This window comes from Haemaphysalis longicornis, unplaced genomic scaffold (genome assembly GCF_048455015.1).
Source record: "Haemaphysalis longicornis isolate Haplotype H1 unplaced genomic scaffold, Haemaphysalis longicornis Haplotype H1 scaffold_2, whole genome shotgun sequence".
In the NCBI taxonomy this organism is placed as follows: domain Eukaryota; kingdom Metazoa; phylum Arthropoda; class Arachnida; order Ixodida; family Ixodidae; genus Haemaphysalis; species Haemaphysalis longicornis.
In genome coordinates, this window is record NW_027526295.1 from 252,211,348 (window position 1) to 252,226,688 (window position 15,341).

General features: G+C 57.2%; 2 protein-coding genes across 2 annotated transcripts in view; one reads left to right on the forward strand and one right to left on the reverse strand.

Annotated features, from left to right (window-relative positions):
- Nucleotides 1–15,341, reverse strand: part of LOC144170388 (elongation factor-like GTPase 1) — a 168,258-nt gene that overhangs the window by 57,226 nt on the left and 95,691 nt on the right. The gene's annotated exons all lie outside the window — the stretch shown is intronic.
- Aos (protein argos) lies at nucleotides 1,864–14,159 on the forward strand. The gene is made up of 4 exons (XM_077700160.1): nucleotides 1,864–2,088; nucleotides 11,186–11,425; nucleotides 11,726–11,881; nucleotides 12,205–14,159. The coding sequence occupies exons 1-4, from the start codon at nucleotides 1,867–1,869 to the stop codon at nucleotides 12,403–12,405; spliced, it is 819 nt and encodes a 272-aa protein (XP_077556286.1). The 5' UTR covers nucleotides 1,864–1,866; the 3' UTR covers nucleotides 12,406–14,159.

Here is a 15,341-nt window from a genome sequence, read left to right on the forward strand (position 1 = left end):
TTAGGTGAAAGAGCTCGTTTGTGTTATTCCTCCTCGACTCGACTTTCTTATTTAACCATTCCCCGCCTTGAACCCCTTCCAAGCCCCCGCCATATGATAACTGACAGCTCTTGATGTTTTTATCGTAGCACTACCGTAAGCACCTGGGCCCAGAAACAGCGATGAATCCGAATCCGAGAAAATGCTCGGTACGCAGTGACAGCTCTCCGTTTCGCGCTGTTCTGACCATGAAAGCAAGGGGATTTCCTCAGGAGCACTTAAGCCTGCTTGCGTGATTTGAATCCGAAAGCCCTACGGTTTCCCCGGGCGATGGAGTATCCGACTTCCTGACTGTTGAATCGCATTTGCACCCCTTCTTTTTTTTTTTTTTTTTTTTTTCCCCTTTTGGCTCACTTTACACCATTCCTGGCATCTTGCGCGTCGGCCTTTCCGGCATGACCTGCGTGGTTGACAGCGCTTAGCCGGTACAGAAAGAGGCGGTATATCCGACGTAGAAGCACTTTCCATCTCAAACACGGCGTGGATTAGTTAGACGTGGGCCATTTTTGGTACCATGCCCCGTGAACGGTCGACAATGAAGCGCCGGACTTTTTTTCGGCTCGTAAGACATTATGTTTTAGCATGCAAACTTGCACAGGAACGCTTTACCAAAGCGTCGCGTCTGCACCGCCATGGAAGCGCTCTCTGAGATAGTCTTGGTACCAGTGCGCGCGCCTGGAGTGTCGCGCTTTGGCCACTCTCCGGTGCAGTCGACACGCTTGCTTCACCGCAGGAACCGACCACCGTCGCGCCACCGCCGCGCCCAAACTGCTACTCCCGAGACTGGGTGCTCTCTCAGGCGTGACCGAAAGAACGCGGGTCCAAGTTTGGACCACTGCTAGTTCCTTTCCCCGATCATAAGGAACCACCACGGAGTGGAGGGAGGGGGGCGCCTCTTGGGTGAACTCAGGCGGAACGCCCGGGAAATCCGAAACCCTCAATCAGCCCGGCAGCGCAGGCAGCGCGTGTGCGCATACGGCGGCTGAGAGCGACGCCAGAAAAAGCGGCGCTGAAGGGAGTGCCAAACAAGGAAAAGACGAGTAGCCAGATCTCGAACACCGGGACGAGACACGGAGCAACTGCAAGCCACAGAACGAGAACAAGCAACGACTCGGAGCAGAAACTTGGGAGGAGACTCGAGGCTTTAGTTCGACATCGGTCGCGTGTCATCATCTTCCATCCCTGAGCCGCGAGCGAAGGAGGCTGACCAACGCCTTTCACTTTAGCGGACACGTAGTATCCCCTCTACCTCGACAACATCCGAAACCTCAACGACGAAGACGGTCGTCGCACCGTCTCGTGCCCGTCTCTCACGTGTAGGACACCTGACCAAACTCGTGGCCGGAGGAAAGAGAGAAACAGGGAACAAGTGAGGAAGGAGAGATATCGGTTGGGCGTCCGACAGCGATGATGCGGGGAGGTCGCAAATGTACGCACGATACGAGCGAGCCTCCTCCTCCTCCTCGCACGCCGCATTCATCTTTCCGCCACTCCGCGGTGACGTCACTGGGGAGGCACCACTCCCTCGCTCGCCCTCTCCCGCCGCACGTCTTCCACGACGGCGCGCCTCCTCCGCTGTGTTTGTAAACACACACACAAGCGAAGAGGAGCGCCCGAGGAAGAAGGCGAAGGAAGGAAACTGCGAAGGCGAGGAAAAAGAAAAACGCCGTCGTGGCTCCATTCACGAAAAAGGGCCTCCTCCTCTTCTCGTGCGAAGAAAAGACCGCGCAAGGAGCGGGGAGAAGACGAGGAGGGAGAGAGGGAGGCCTCCCCCTTCCCCTCCCTCTGGTCGGCTCACGTCAGCGGGGAAGGAAGAGGGCCTAGTCGATGCCAAGGCACTCACGCAGCCAGCTCAATGAAGTCGCAGGCGAAGCCGCCACGGCCGCTATGAGACTGCTGCCGCTGGACCGTGATCAGGCCGATGCGCTGGGCCCGAGGCCGTGGGCGCCTGCTGCCACCACGCTGGTTCTGCTGGCCACGGCACTGATCGCCGCACCGACCGCGCCGAGCGGAGCAGCCCGCGTCGAGAGACTCTTCTACCAGACCGGGGTGAGTACACGCCGCACCTGTCACTGGGCCCGGGACGCCGCGCGCTGCCGTAACGCCGCCACCGCCGCGAAACGCACCCGGTCCTTCCGTTTCACGGGGACGCCGTTACAGGGACCCCGAATCTCGTGTTGTTCTTGTGGGAAGCGGGCCCGACGTCGCATCGCCGCGGTATCTGCGCCCGTTATCGAGAAACGAAAAAGAAGAGCTTTGTACGGGCCGAAAGCGGCCGCCGTGAGAAAGGCCACACACTCCAAGTGCGCGGGTGTGTCCCAATGACAACCAGATAAGGTTGACGCCAAGGAGCTTTCGCGCGCTCGCCTCGGGTGTCCATTGACGAGCGTGGGGTGAATTCGCGCGCAGGCAGCAAGCACCTGGACCGAGCGCGCTTCTAGGCTCGTGTGCACTTCCGACTGCAAGTTCGTTCACGGATTAGTTCTGCAGTTGTTCGCAACACTCTCACATAAGGACACAACACAGACAGGCGGGCTTTCCCGCCTAGTGCGCAGGTAGACGCGACATGCAAACCATGCGGCGAGCGCATTTGCCGCTGCAATGCCGCCACGCCGCGCCTACCGTCGTACGCGCGAAAGCACGCGCTCGAGTTTCGGTGTTCAGTTCCACGCCCCGCTGACAGCGAACTCCGCAGGCAACGTGAGCGACCACTTCCTGCGCCTCCATCTCTCAGGTGCAGGGCAGTGAAGCAGCCGAACGCGCAAAGCGTTAGACCGCTACCAAGCATTCTGACATAGTACACGGGACTAGAGACAGGGGAAGGCTATTAACTCAACGGAGGTATGAAGAACACTGGGCGGCAAAGAGTGGACCCGGGAAGCAGCGCAGGACAGGAGCGGTTGGAAATCCACGTAACAGGCGTTCCTCCAGCGGCGTACATGATGGTGATTATAATGACAATCCGTGTATGTGTTCTATTTAGTGCGCAAAGAGTGTCCCTTGCCGTGTATTTGGGACTGCCAACGTTCAACTGAAGGACGTCTTAGGTCCGTGGGCATGTCCCAAACGTTCTTCACGCCCCACAAAAGCTCTGATCGCGTTTTTGCGACACAGTGGTTTTGAGCAGGCTCTTTCAATGACTGGACGCATCCTTGCGCATGAACTTCTTTAACAACCTCCCCATGAACATTATCTTTATCACCACATTCATCTGGCGTAGCAAGTTAAGCATTTTAGCCGGCTAAGATCTTCATTAAAGGTCGTTCTCTCTCTCTCTCTGTATTAAATGGGGTATTAATGAACAAGACGTGAGTTGTTATTCGAATCGTCTCTAATTCGCTCCCTCATGCTGCGAACTTCGTTGGCACGCACCGTACGAATTTCCTAAACAGCGGCTAAGCATTCCAATGCCATCCAAACGGGGCTCTTCCACACAGACAGACGATAACCGCTCGCCGGACGAAGCTCTCCATGTCGCTCACCGCAGTAATCACGCCGGCATTCGCCATCCACGGAGCTACCAGCGCCTGCGACTCCCTCCTCCTGCGCGAAAGAGAAGGACCTCGCAGCAGCAGCAGCGAAAGGCGGCAGCAGAGCAGGAAGGAACCAGAAGGCGGCCGTTTTCCTAACGACCTTCAGGGCCGCGCCTCGCAGTAAGGTCGCCCGCCACTCCGAAATACAAATCACTCGAGCTGCCTGCCACCATGCAGCTAGCTCTCTCCGCCGAAGCCGTACGTCCGCTGGTTGCGCGGCGCCGCCGCCGTGCTGCTGCCGTTGCTGCTGCGAGTAGTGGTGCTGCAGCAGCAGCCCTCCGGAAGCAACAGGTGCATCCAAGGCGTCTCTTCTGGACGCTCCAAAACGTCAGCCCCCTCGCTCGTTGCACCGAGTTACGACGACGGAGGCCTCCCTCCAGACGCCTTCGGTTCGTCACCTTGGCGTGCCACGCGACGGACGCCGCCGCCGCCAACGGCCCACAAGTGGTTGCTCGCTATGCGCGGACAGCTCGCTGCAACACAAGACGGCTCCCAGGTGGTGGTGCACGGAGCGGGCTGCTGCTGCCTCCACTGTTTTACGGTCTCCGCTCGTAAAATAGCGGGCTCTCGAGAATGGAGGCGGCAAGGAGTTATACGGCTCTGCGTATGGCACATTTGCGGGCGCTGAAGCCTCGTTAGGGCCGCACGCGATGTGTTGAGCCCTGCCGCCGCCACCCAAGACGACGTGGCCGGTACGCGGACTCTGCGCGGAACAGGACTCGCCGGAGAAACTGCGCCATTGTGAAGGACGAGACACGGGCACAAAGTGTCGTTATCGGTCGTCGGGACGATTGAGAAGGCGCTCAGTAATGCACTGTTCATGTTCTGCGGTTTTTCTTTTCTTTCTTTTTTTTACAGCTTTGCTACCGTTTTGGAGCGATTAACCGAAATATTCAAGAATAGGTTCCCGGCTCACTGCACGGCTTTTGAGATCAATCGCTCTCAGAACTTCTTCAGCGGTCACCGAAGTATTTCAGCGCAGTTACTGAACTGAAGGCTTTAACAGATGGACAACAATCGTCCATGGGAGGCCACCCTCGACGAACAATGACAGAAAAACATCGAGCGTTCTGCGAAGTATTTCAGCGCTGTTAGTCACCAGAGCCGAAAGTGCGGCTTGCAGTGTGCGAAAAGGCACGTTGTGTGTGGTATAGGTCCGTCAGGTCCTTGAAAGGTTTACTGGAGTGCGAGCGGGCAAAGCAACTTCATTAAAAAAATTTTTTTTCTGCTGGCACCGGTATCAGACAGGAGCATTTAAAACCAAGGACGCACCTATAACAAAAGTTTATTGACCTTCGAAATAAAATATATTAAGAGAAAAATCGCAGTTTCTAGCGCGCACTTAAAGGCTACGATTCTTTTTTTTTTTTTATAAGATGAGGCCATCCGCATGGTGCTTTTTTTCTTCTATATACCGCACGTAATACTGAACGGAGCAACCCCAATTCAAAGCCGTCAAAATTAGGGCGAAGGAAAAGTGCCGCCTAGTTTTCAGCAACTTGTCATCACCATGCAAGGCAGACGCGATTTTCGCCAATAACTTGCTTCAAGTCCCGGCTTCGTCGCGTTCTATTTAAAGGTATTAAATTAATCATCACCTTTTTCCACGTGATTGTTGTCAGCAGCAGCAGTTCTCATAGCGTGGAGATTCGGGGCCTGAATGCGTTGATTATAATGCCACAGGTGGAGTCAACATGTACAGGCGCGCGCGAGCACGCACGCACGCACGCACGGACACCGGACACACACACACACGCACACACACACACACACGCACGCACGCACACGCACACACACACACACACGCACACACACACACACACACACACACACACACACACATATATATATATATATATATATATATATATATATATATATATATATATATATATATATATATATATATATATATATATATATATATATATATATATATATATAGCTGTAACTGTAGAGTGACGAGTACTGCGATGAGGTGATGAGGTGTGTGACTGGGAAGACTATCTTCACTGTCCCTATAGCGAGTGCACTTATAGCCAATCCTATGTACCGGTCTTTCTTTTTTATCAGTACACCATGGCGGAAGTTGCCAGGTTTCATTTACAAGTCCCTACCTGATTGGTTGAGTGTAGGGTTTAACGCGCCGACGCAACGCAGGCGATGAGGCGCGCCGTAGTGGAGGGCTCCGGATTAATTTTGACCACCTGGGGATCTTTAACGTGCGCCGAAATCTCGAACACACAGGCGTTTTTGCTTTTCGCCTCCATCAGAAAAGTGGCCGCCGCGTCCGGGAATCGAACCCGCGTCCTCGTGCTGGTTCGATTCCCCGACGCGGCGGCCGCTTTTCTGATGAAGGCGAAAGGTCCCCACCTTACAATCGGCACAGTATACCATCTTACCTTCCCGCGCCGAGACAGCTTTCGATTTGAGGCACTGTCGTAACTTGCTGCTGCTGCTCTTCCTTCAGCGACAGCATTCCTCATAATCACGAAAACACTTTCACCAGCGTCTTACGTATGCACGTCAGTTGTGGTCGGTGAACGCCTGCTCTCAGCACGACAATGTTGCCAACCTTCGGTTGCATATCGGCATGCTCCCAGGTTTATCAGCGCAACATGTGCCCTCTCATAGCGGGACGTCCCGATCAACCACGCATACGCGTCGCTGGATAGAGCTACTTATAAAAATCACGAAAATGACTTCGCTAAGCATATGTCACATTTGGAAAAGGCAATTATCTTCTGTGCAGCCACTTTGGTTCTCCACGACGTGGCCAGGTATAGTGCGACACACACGACCCGACATGTACCGTAAACTTTACTTACAACGAAATCGCTTTATTCGAAGTTTTTCCGGACTTCGATATAGCCCGGGTTAACTATATAGTTTTACGAGGTCGAACTGCAACAGGCACGTTCGACGACGGCCCGCTGGAAGCAGCACGCAGCTCGGGCAGTGCGTATGTGCCCGAGTCACGCGACGACCCAAGCGTACCTGCAGCTCGGACGGACCACACACGGTCACTCGAGAAAGTCGGCCAACCCGCCGAGGGGGGGCGGGGTAACTCCGCACCGGGTTTCGAAAAGCGCGCGCTGTCGTTCTTTCCCGCCCTCTCTAACACACGCTCAGTCTTTCTTCCAGCACTTCTAGCTAACTCGGATGTTGCAACATGAAGGCAGCTCACAGAGAGCATACCATTCAATTACAGTATTCTTTCTTTCCCGAGAAATTTCACTCGCAATAGACCGAACAAAGCAGATGCCTGCGGACAGCAAAACAACACAATTAGTGATTTAAGGAGTTAAAATGAACCAGGCCTGAACGCAGGTGGAGATAAACAGAACGGGACTGTTTCCATTATTGCGGAGTTGGATACATCGCCCACGCACGTTTCACTCCTCGAGGGTCAGAAAACCAGCACGCACACTCCCCCATGAGTTGCATACGTTGACTTGCCACCAGGCAGGGAAATGTGCAGTCGCGTTCACCTCCTACTATAAGCTTTAACCCCACCATTCAGCCTGCGCCGCGGATTAAGCGGACGGCTAGTGGGGGCGAAAACCAGTAACTTGAAGCTTCTTTATACTCAAAGCAAACAAACACTAACAACCGCTTTCTTGAGCATGCAGGAGTGAGGAATATGTTCGTTAACTTCCTCCTCCCCTATCCCTGGGGAAGAGGGAAAAGGCAGGTGCGTGACATCAGTTGGATGCGTTTTTTTTTTTTTTTTTTTTTTTCTGGAACCGCACTCGGTCCCCTTCCCTTGACGATTGGGCACCCACTTCCGCGACGAAGTACAAAGGCTGCCACCGGTTGTGACAGGGAGGCCGGGAGGACCAGCGACCTCCGGTTTGAAACCGCGGCCACGGGCACTGCACGCAAGGTGTCAGAGACGTGTCGGGCCGTCACGAGCTGTGTGTACACCGAGGCAGCGTGCAGTGCTCGATCACCACTTCCCCGGTCCAGGAGCGCTTCGGGCCGGCGATCGCGGATGAGGAAGAGGAGAAGGGCAGGGATCGGTCGCCGAGATGCCGACGACGACGACGCCCTGGGCGCGGGTCTCCCTTCTCGACGTTTCGAAACCGGTTTCTGTTACTAGCTGCCGTGCCTGAGTTTTTTTTTTTCCCCTCGCCGGCACACGAGGGGGGCGTGCGTGGAGGAGGGCGAAGGCAGCGTGAGTCTCGGCGTGCGTAGCGTAAAGGAGCCGTGAGCGCGGCATAACCGACGACGCGAAAGGAGGCGGCGGCCGTCGCCATTCACCGAGCTGGTTTCTGTTTCCACCGCTCCTCCGCTCCCCGGAATCCGCCGTCCTTTCGTTCTCCTCCCCCTCCCCCCGGGGCTGTTCATTCTTGCCCACGACCACGGCGGACACGCACGCGGGCAGGGCGTAAGTGCCTCGCCGGTTATGCTCGCTCACCGAGTGCGTACGGGCGCACGAAGCAGGGGGGCGCCCACTGGGCCCGAATAAAAAGGGGGTCCCCTTGATTGCACCCTGGGGAAAATGAATGCGCCGATCCCCCATTGTTGGCCGCTGCTGCGCCGGGAGAAAGTGAGGCCCGCGGTATCAATCATGCTGGCCGGCAGGCATCCTCGCGGACAGCGAGGGTCTCTCCTGCGCGCGATGTGTATCATCGACAGGCACAATCATCTCCTCTATTGAGCGCCCCTCCGGGAAGAGCAGCGTCCCTTGATCATCGCTATAAGCTGCGCGTCCTGCCCGCAGTGCGCTGCTTGCGTGCCTTCGTGACGGGCAGCGGATGTTGTCCTTCGCCGGAGCATAAGGGGGCGCCGGCTAGCCGCCGAAGCAGCACGAAAGAGTGCCATTCAGCCTCTGCGCCGAGAAATAAGGGACACCGCGTCCAGAGGGGCGTTTACTCTCCCTCGAATGCGGGCCCGGACGTGATCGGATGGCGAAAGAAGAGGTTATTTCCTCACCAGGAGGCCCGCGGAACATTCCGAGTCTCCACGACCTCCGGAGGAACAACACGGTGCAACAGCCTCGCCCGGAGAGAGAGAGGGGCTTGACCCGCGGCCAGCTGGTCGCACGGAGCGCATATACGCCTCGTCGTCGCATGCTGCCATTCGTTTCTCGGGCCGCGCGCACTGCATACATAGGGCGATCGGCAGTCCCCGCCCACGCCGGAGCGTGGCCACTGCGCTAATAAACGGGTTTTGCTGCCACTGCTGCGTGCGCCTCACAGGACGCTCACCCCGCATACCGTGCCGCTCGCGGGGACAGGTTCAGAAGCCGTGGGCCGCCGGCGCGAGCCTGCCTGCCTGCAGCCTCCGCGCCGAGGCTGACCCACTTGGCACCGCCTGCGCACCGCTTTTCCGGCGAGGTGTTGCCGCTCGCCCACACCACCGCAGCAGCAGCCGGCTACTTTTCCCGCCAGCACGCGCGTTTAGGGCCGCAGGCCGATTAGCGTGGAAGCGGAAGGGAATAACTGCAGATCGGAGAGCCCGATTGCGCCCTGCCCCGGACGCTGCAAGCAGTCACGAACGTCGGGCCGGCTGAGAACGCGGACAGGCGGCAGTGATTCGCAGCGCACACTCTGAATGCCACATAAGGCTGCGTATCATTCGCTGACGGCGCTCGTATAGGCCGGAGTCCAAGCCCGTACTGCGACAACTGTGGTTCTCCCGAAACCGTCGAACCCGTCCTACTAGAGTGATCCGCCTGCATCGACGCATGGAGCTATTCACAGGATGGAATGTCTCCACCGTGGACCAATTACGCTAAGCTTGATACTTGCCCCATGGCATTCTCCCTCCTCTCAAAGGACAGTCCTGGACGCATCATTTGGCTAACTTGAAAGTATTGGCATTGCTGAGACATTATAGCCCCCTTTTTGCGGACAGCACCTATACACGACGCTATCTCTTTTTTTCTCCTTTCCTCTACTACTCTTCTTTTAACTAATCTCTACTACATTTTCCCCATTCCCCTTCGAGCGAGTAGCGTGTCGACGAACGCATGTTGGCAAGCCTCTCTGCCTTTCCTTTTTCAATAAAGAGCTTCTCACCCTCTCCTCCAAGCTCTCTCGCGGCAAGGAGGGTGCAAACGAGGCTCACAACGTCGCCGTCGGCGCACAGCTTTGTACACACGGCAGCGTCAAGCCGACCAGTGACGCGCGACCATGTACGCTTCAAAGCGCGCGCCCCAAGGACCCAGTTTCGCATCTCGAATACGCGCGCCTACCCCGCATGAAACGATTATCAGTCTCCCATAGAAGTGTTCGGCGCTGCTTGCAAGGTGAAAGCGCCTCCGACGGGCGAGAGATCACGCTGAGGTCCGGGAAAAAGGCCAGAGAAACGAAAACAAGAGCGATAGAGAAAGTGGCGACGCACGGCCGATCGGAAGAGGGGACCGACGTACGCGCGACACCCACGCTACTAGCAGAGCGCGCGCTTTCCGCGGCGAATCTCCTTTTCTCGAATAGTGCGCACGCCCACGATCGGCCAGCGGTCGGTGAAGGGAGCTTCCTAGACTTTCTTGCAGGCTCCGAAAATAAGTTCCCCTCCGGCGTGGGTGGGCAGTCAACTGCCCTTCCCCATGCTTCAAAGCCTGCTGAGGATCGCCTCGGCGAGGTGTGCGACCATTGCATGCCGAGGGCACGAACGTGATCCACTGTCGGCGGATTCAACTTGAAGCGTCTCGGTGGAACGTAGACACCACAGCGTGGGCCACTCCCTCTCGCGTATCAGAATGATAAAGCGCCACCACATTCGCCACCGCGACCCTGTTCCATACCGACGGCTTGCGCGACACCAGTGTTGTCCTCGCCTTCATAGCCAGTAGCAATCCACGCGAACATGAATTAGCAATCGCAGCTATGCTACCAGAGCGGTGGCTGAAACTTGGCCTTTCCGAGTGACGACGGCATTTAGAAGAGGGGAAAAAAAAAAAAAAAAAAGCTGGTAAACGGTGAAAACATTCAGAAAGGGATTCTTAGCACCCAACTTCCATGACACGCAGCCACAACTCCGTCCTGCAAGCCATTCGGCATTTTATTTCCCCACAGAATCCTTACAACTGCTCTAAAGCCACACATCGTAAAAGTCAGGGCAACTGTTCCCAAAGTCCCAGCACTGTCCAACGCACTTTTTCATCGCTTACCACAGAGATTTATATTATTCGGTGTCACTTGCACACAAATTTCTGCGTGTGGTTTTGTCACCATCTGTCAGGCACTGCCCTGCAAGCAGTAGCGGTCCCAGAGATTGGTTTGGGGGGGGGAGCGAGGCGAATAAAGAATCGCTCCCCTCCTTGCGCCAATTCTGCTGAAGTGGTGATAACCATGGAGGCGTGTGTGCGTATGCGGTGCAACCCGCTGGGATTTAACTTCGCGCAAGTGGAATGCTTAAAAAAACTAAAAATAAGAAACTGAGGACCTTTTTGTGGGGGCGACCGCCACCTTCGACCCCCCCCCCCCCCCCCCCCTCCTTCTTGGGACCGCCACTGCCTGCAAGCCCACTGAAGCTTTGGCAGGCCTGCCTGGTGTATCGTTATTGCTCCCCCCCCTCCCCCCCTCCCCCCCATTGTGCGAAGAGATTTTTTGGAAGGAGCGGTGTGGGTGTAACAATCCCTTCTCCCGGTGTTGCCGGTGCAGACGTCCGAGTCGGAACTGCCCGAGTGCGGCCCCCGGGCGGTGTGCAACCGCGTGGACACGTACGGCAGCCCGTGGGTGGAGCGCCAGTGCCGCTGCCCGGGAGGCCAGGCCTGTCCGCGCAGCCTCGACGCCCACGACGGACACACGGTGCGCGACAAGTGGCGCCTGCTCAAGCTCTGCGAGCCCGTCGGCGACCTGCCCCGCTGCCGCTACTTCAGGGACGCCGCCTGGACGGTGCAGGTACTATTATCATCTCCCTTTCCACCCCCCCTTCGGTTGAGCGCCGTTAATGTCGGATGGTCCGGCATACCGACAAGCCTGTCACAAGGTCTGCGGCGAGGTACTAATAAGCGTCGTGGAGTTGAAACCTACCTCAGCCGGCACCAAGTTTATACAGCGCAGGTGACGACACTTCGCCACTATAGTGATGGCGCGAAAAAGAGGAATCTAATTGTCAATTCACGCTCAATACCTCGCAGTCATGCATGCAATGCATAACATTCCCAGCAGCCCAGACTGATTCGACTGCTTACTATGCAGGCGTCCCCGTCCAACGGCACCATGCAGCAGACGGTGCACTGCCTCTGCCCGCGCGGCTCGGTGGCCTACATCTTCAAGCACCGGCAGCCGCAACTCAAGGGATCCAGCCCGACGCCCTCGGTGCTGCGATACGCCTTCGCCTGCTCGCCGCTCAGCGTGAGTATACGAGCGCGCATTCCTCCTGCTCGCTTCCGGGTTTGCTACGAGCGTGCGCTGCAGATGGGCACCGCTTGTGCTGTCACTCGCATCTCATAAGTATCCCTGTCTACTCGGCATGGCTATTCGTTAAAGTGCAGATGAGCAGGAGCTGGTTTTCGTGATGAATAGTTCTACTAAACGAATGGTAATGTAGCAGCGGTATTGAGACATCTCTGCTCTTGATGCTGCAATTTCCTAAGTGATCAAACAGGCGAGGCGCGATATAGGGTGTAGCCTAGCCGTGATGACCGCTCACACGTGGCAACGCTTCTCCCTCGCAGCGGCTTCGTTGCCAGCGGAAGGAGCCCTGCCGGCTGTTCACGGTGCGCAAGAGGCCCGACGTGGAGGAGGTTAACGCCAGCACGCTGTGCCAGTGTCCCCGCGGGTGGCACTGCCCCGGGAAGCACACCGAGGCCGTGCCGGGACCCCGCTACGACCGCGTGCGGACGTACTCGGCGTACTGCACAGCGCCCGACCACTGACCGCCGCCCCTTCGCCCGCCGGGCTATTACGAGTCCACGTCGGAGACACGCTGTACAGACGGAGTTCGCCGCTCGACCCAGTGCAATGGCACCAGAACAGTTTCCTTCGCGAAGAGTGTTTTTTTTTATAAATCGTTTATGAGAACCCGGTTGAAATGAGCAGCAAGGAGGCACGCTAGCGTCCAAGACCAACGCAGCCCACCAGAAAGAAAACAAATTTAAGGCTGGAAACTGCGTTATAATTGCTAAGATGCATCGCATACCCGGAAATGCGCAACCTAAAGCCAACGAAAGCACTCCATCGACGGGGAAACTGCAAGATGCGTTTCAAAGATATGGATTCGCCATAAGTGTTTTCACAACGTGTCCACGTCAGCCAAGGTTCCGAAAACGGCGTCGAACAAGCGCAGACAAGGAAAGCTACACCGGTGACGAACCGCGAAAAGAGTGTGTTTATATGGCCGCGAGGCCGATGACTAAAGACAGTGCGTCCAGTGCCTTCATCACGTGTTGCCTTCTGGAACAAGACGGAGAACGATTCGCGGAAGTGAGCGGGAGCGGGTGACGTATGTGTCGGACGAGTGCTGTTTGCCTCCACCTGGCAGCAATTCGAAGAGGCAAGCAGCGCGCATTAGCGCGGGAAGGAGGAGGAAGAGGAGGAGACGGAGCGACCGAGTTCCGAGGAGAGTGGTGCCGGGAGTCACTCATCGCCGTGGGCCCTCTGGCAAGAAGAGCCTTCTGACTCAGATGGCCGAAGGCCTGGGCGTGGCTTCTGAAGCCGGCAGGCTCGGTCTGTGCCAACCGTTAACGCGGAAGCTCCAGGGCAGGCCTCCTCGCGGACGAAAGAAGGGGACGAGGAAGCCTCTGTGAAACACCCCGATGATCCGAGCACTCCTTGCCCTTGGAAGTACTACAGCAGCCGCCAGCGATGGCTTTAGGCAAAGGATATCACCAGGTGTAACGAAAGCTTTTCTCGTGGAAGTTCGTCGACGGCGTTCAGACTCTGGAACACCGCAAAACGCGAGAACGGCACAACGAACCTGGGGGCATTGTCGGCTGGCCGACTAGGTAAAAAACAAACAAACAGGGGACTGTCGGCGATAGTTTGGACGAAGCAGGGTGTTAAGAGTATGTACGGGCGAGCAAAAACCGATTTCCGTACAAGATTCAGGACACTGGCCAGGGCGGAAAATGACAACGCGTGCGACGGAATCGTGTCGCGAAGCAACTCGCATCAAGAAGCGCCGCTGACGACAAGGACCACTGGGACGACCTTCTGCTGCCATTGGTGCCAAAAGCGAGGACGGGTTACAACTACGCCCCCGTGAACCCTGAACATGCCCAAGATGGCCCTTGTATCGAAGACCACGCAGCAGTCACTACTGAGCATCAATCTAAACGCGAAGCCCGTGTGCAGACGCGCGTGACGTGCGTATCGGTGCTGGACAAAGTGGTTACGTGGCAAGGCGCTCGTGGCGGCGACTCAAGGGTCAACAGCTTGTGTGAAAGTGTGTGCGTGCGTGTGTGTGTACAGCAAAACAGAGACCGCCATCAAAGAGGCCCGCGCGTCGCCCGCGCGCAGCGTTCCGGTGGGACGTGGGAGGCAGCTGCTACTCGCGTCTTTTCTTCTGTAGATAGGCTTTCCCCTCCGCAGACGGAAGGGACAGCAGAGTTTTGTTCGTTCCTTGTACAGATGTAAATAGGTCAGAATGTTGTTATCAATAAAGAATAATGAAACCATTAGACGAGTGAGAGCGACCACCGAGTGGAAGTGAGAGGCGCCAGAAGGTCGGCAGAAGGGCCCGCGGAGGGCTGGGGCACCGAGGGCCCTGCTCTCCTCGTCATCTGCGGCTCCGCCGCGCCACGGGCTCCCTTCCTGCGTTTTATGCGCGCAGCCAGCAGGGGAGGGCAGGAAGGAACAGGTAGGGCTCCTCTCCCCATAAATAAGCCAGCCGATTAAGGTGACCCGGTGGCCGCCTCGCAACAAAGGGGTCGACGATGACCTCCGTGACCCCCACGTGACCTCCTCCTCCTGCTCAAATTTACGATAGCGATAAAGAGTTATTAGACGTGGCAGGGCGAAGGGGCGCCCGTTCCCACGCTGTGCGTACACGCGCATCGCCCGGCACCCTCTCCGCCGGGGACCCTCGCGTGCGCGCACACGCGCGGGGGACGCGGCCCTCGCCAGGGAGCCATGTCCCCGACGGAGTGGACGTCGCCGCCTTGCACGCAACGGGGGGCGGGACCGCCGGCAAAACTGGACGCGGCTGGCTTCGGCATCGTCTCGGTTTGTTGCCAGCTTGTTTACTTGCACTAGTGGAAGCCACTTTGAGCAGTTTGGCCGGGACAGTGATGTACCCTCTCATGTTCCCTTCTTTTGCCGCCTGTTCCTCGACGAACCTTCCGAGCTGACTACCCCAAATGCGCTAAATTTAGCCGGGAGACGCGCTGTTCTAATGCAAAAGCATTATCTTTCGACCGAGTGCTTCGCGAGACGCGCACTTCAGGAGCACGCACAGAAAAGCGTAAACGGCTGCGGGGGACACCCCGGGAGGACTCCGGGCGCCTGGCTGGCCGCAATCTCGACCGGGCACTCGACAGGCAGGCTCGCCAGGCGCGGCTCGCCGGCAGCGGCAGCAGGCGGCTCTTGACGGGCTTCCTCCCCCCATTCGCCACGGCTTGATAATGACAGCGCGACGACCGGCTCCTCCAGCGGCGGAAGCCCTGGAGCAGCAGCGGCGACTCTGGCGCCGGCGCGTCCACGAGCGGCCGCCGCTCCAGGGGCGCTCGTGGCTCCGCCTCGGCGCCGCGCACCGGGAGGGAGGGTGCGCGTTATTTCAGTTTCAAGGTCGCAACCCAACCTCCCTTCCCCGCCGCATATGTTCTTCGGGTGGGAGGAGGGGGCCAGAAGGGAGTGGTGCACAACGGACGCCTTC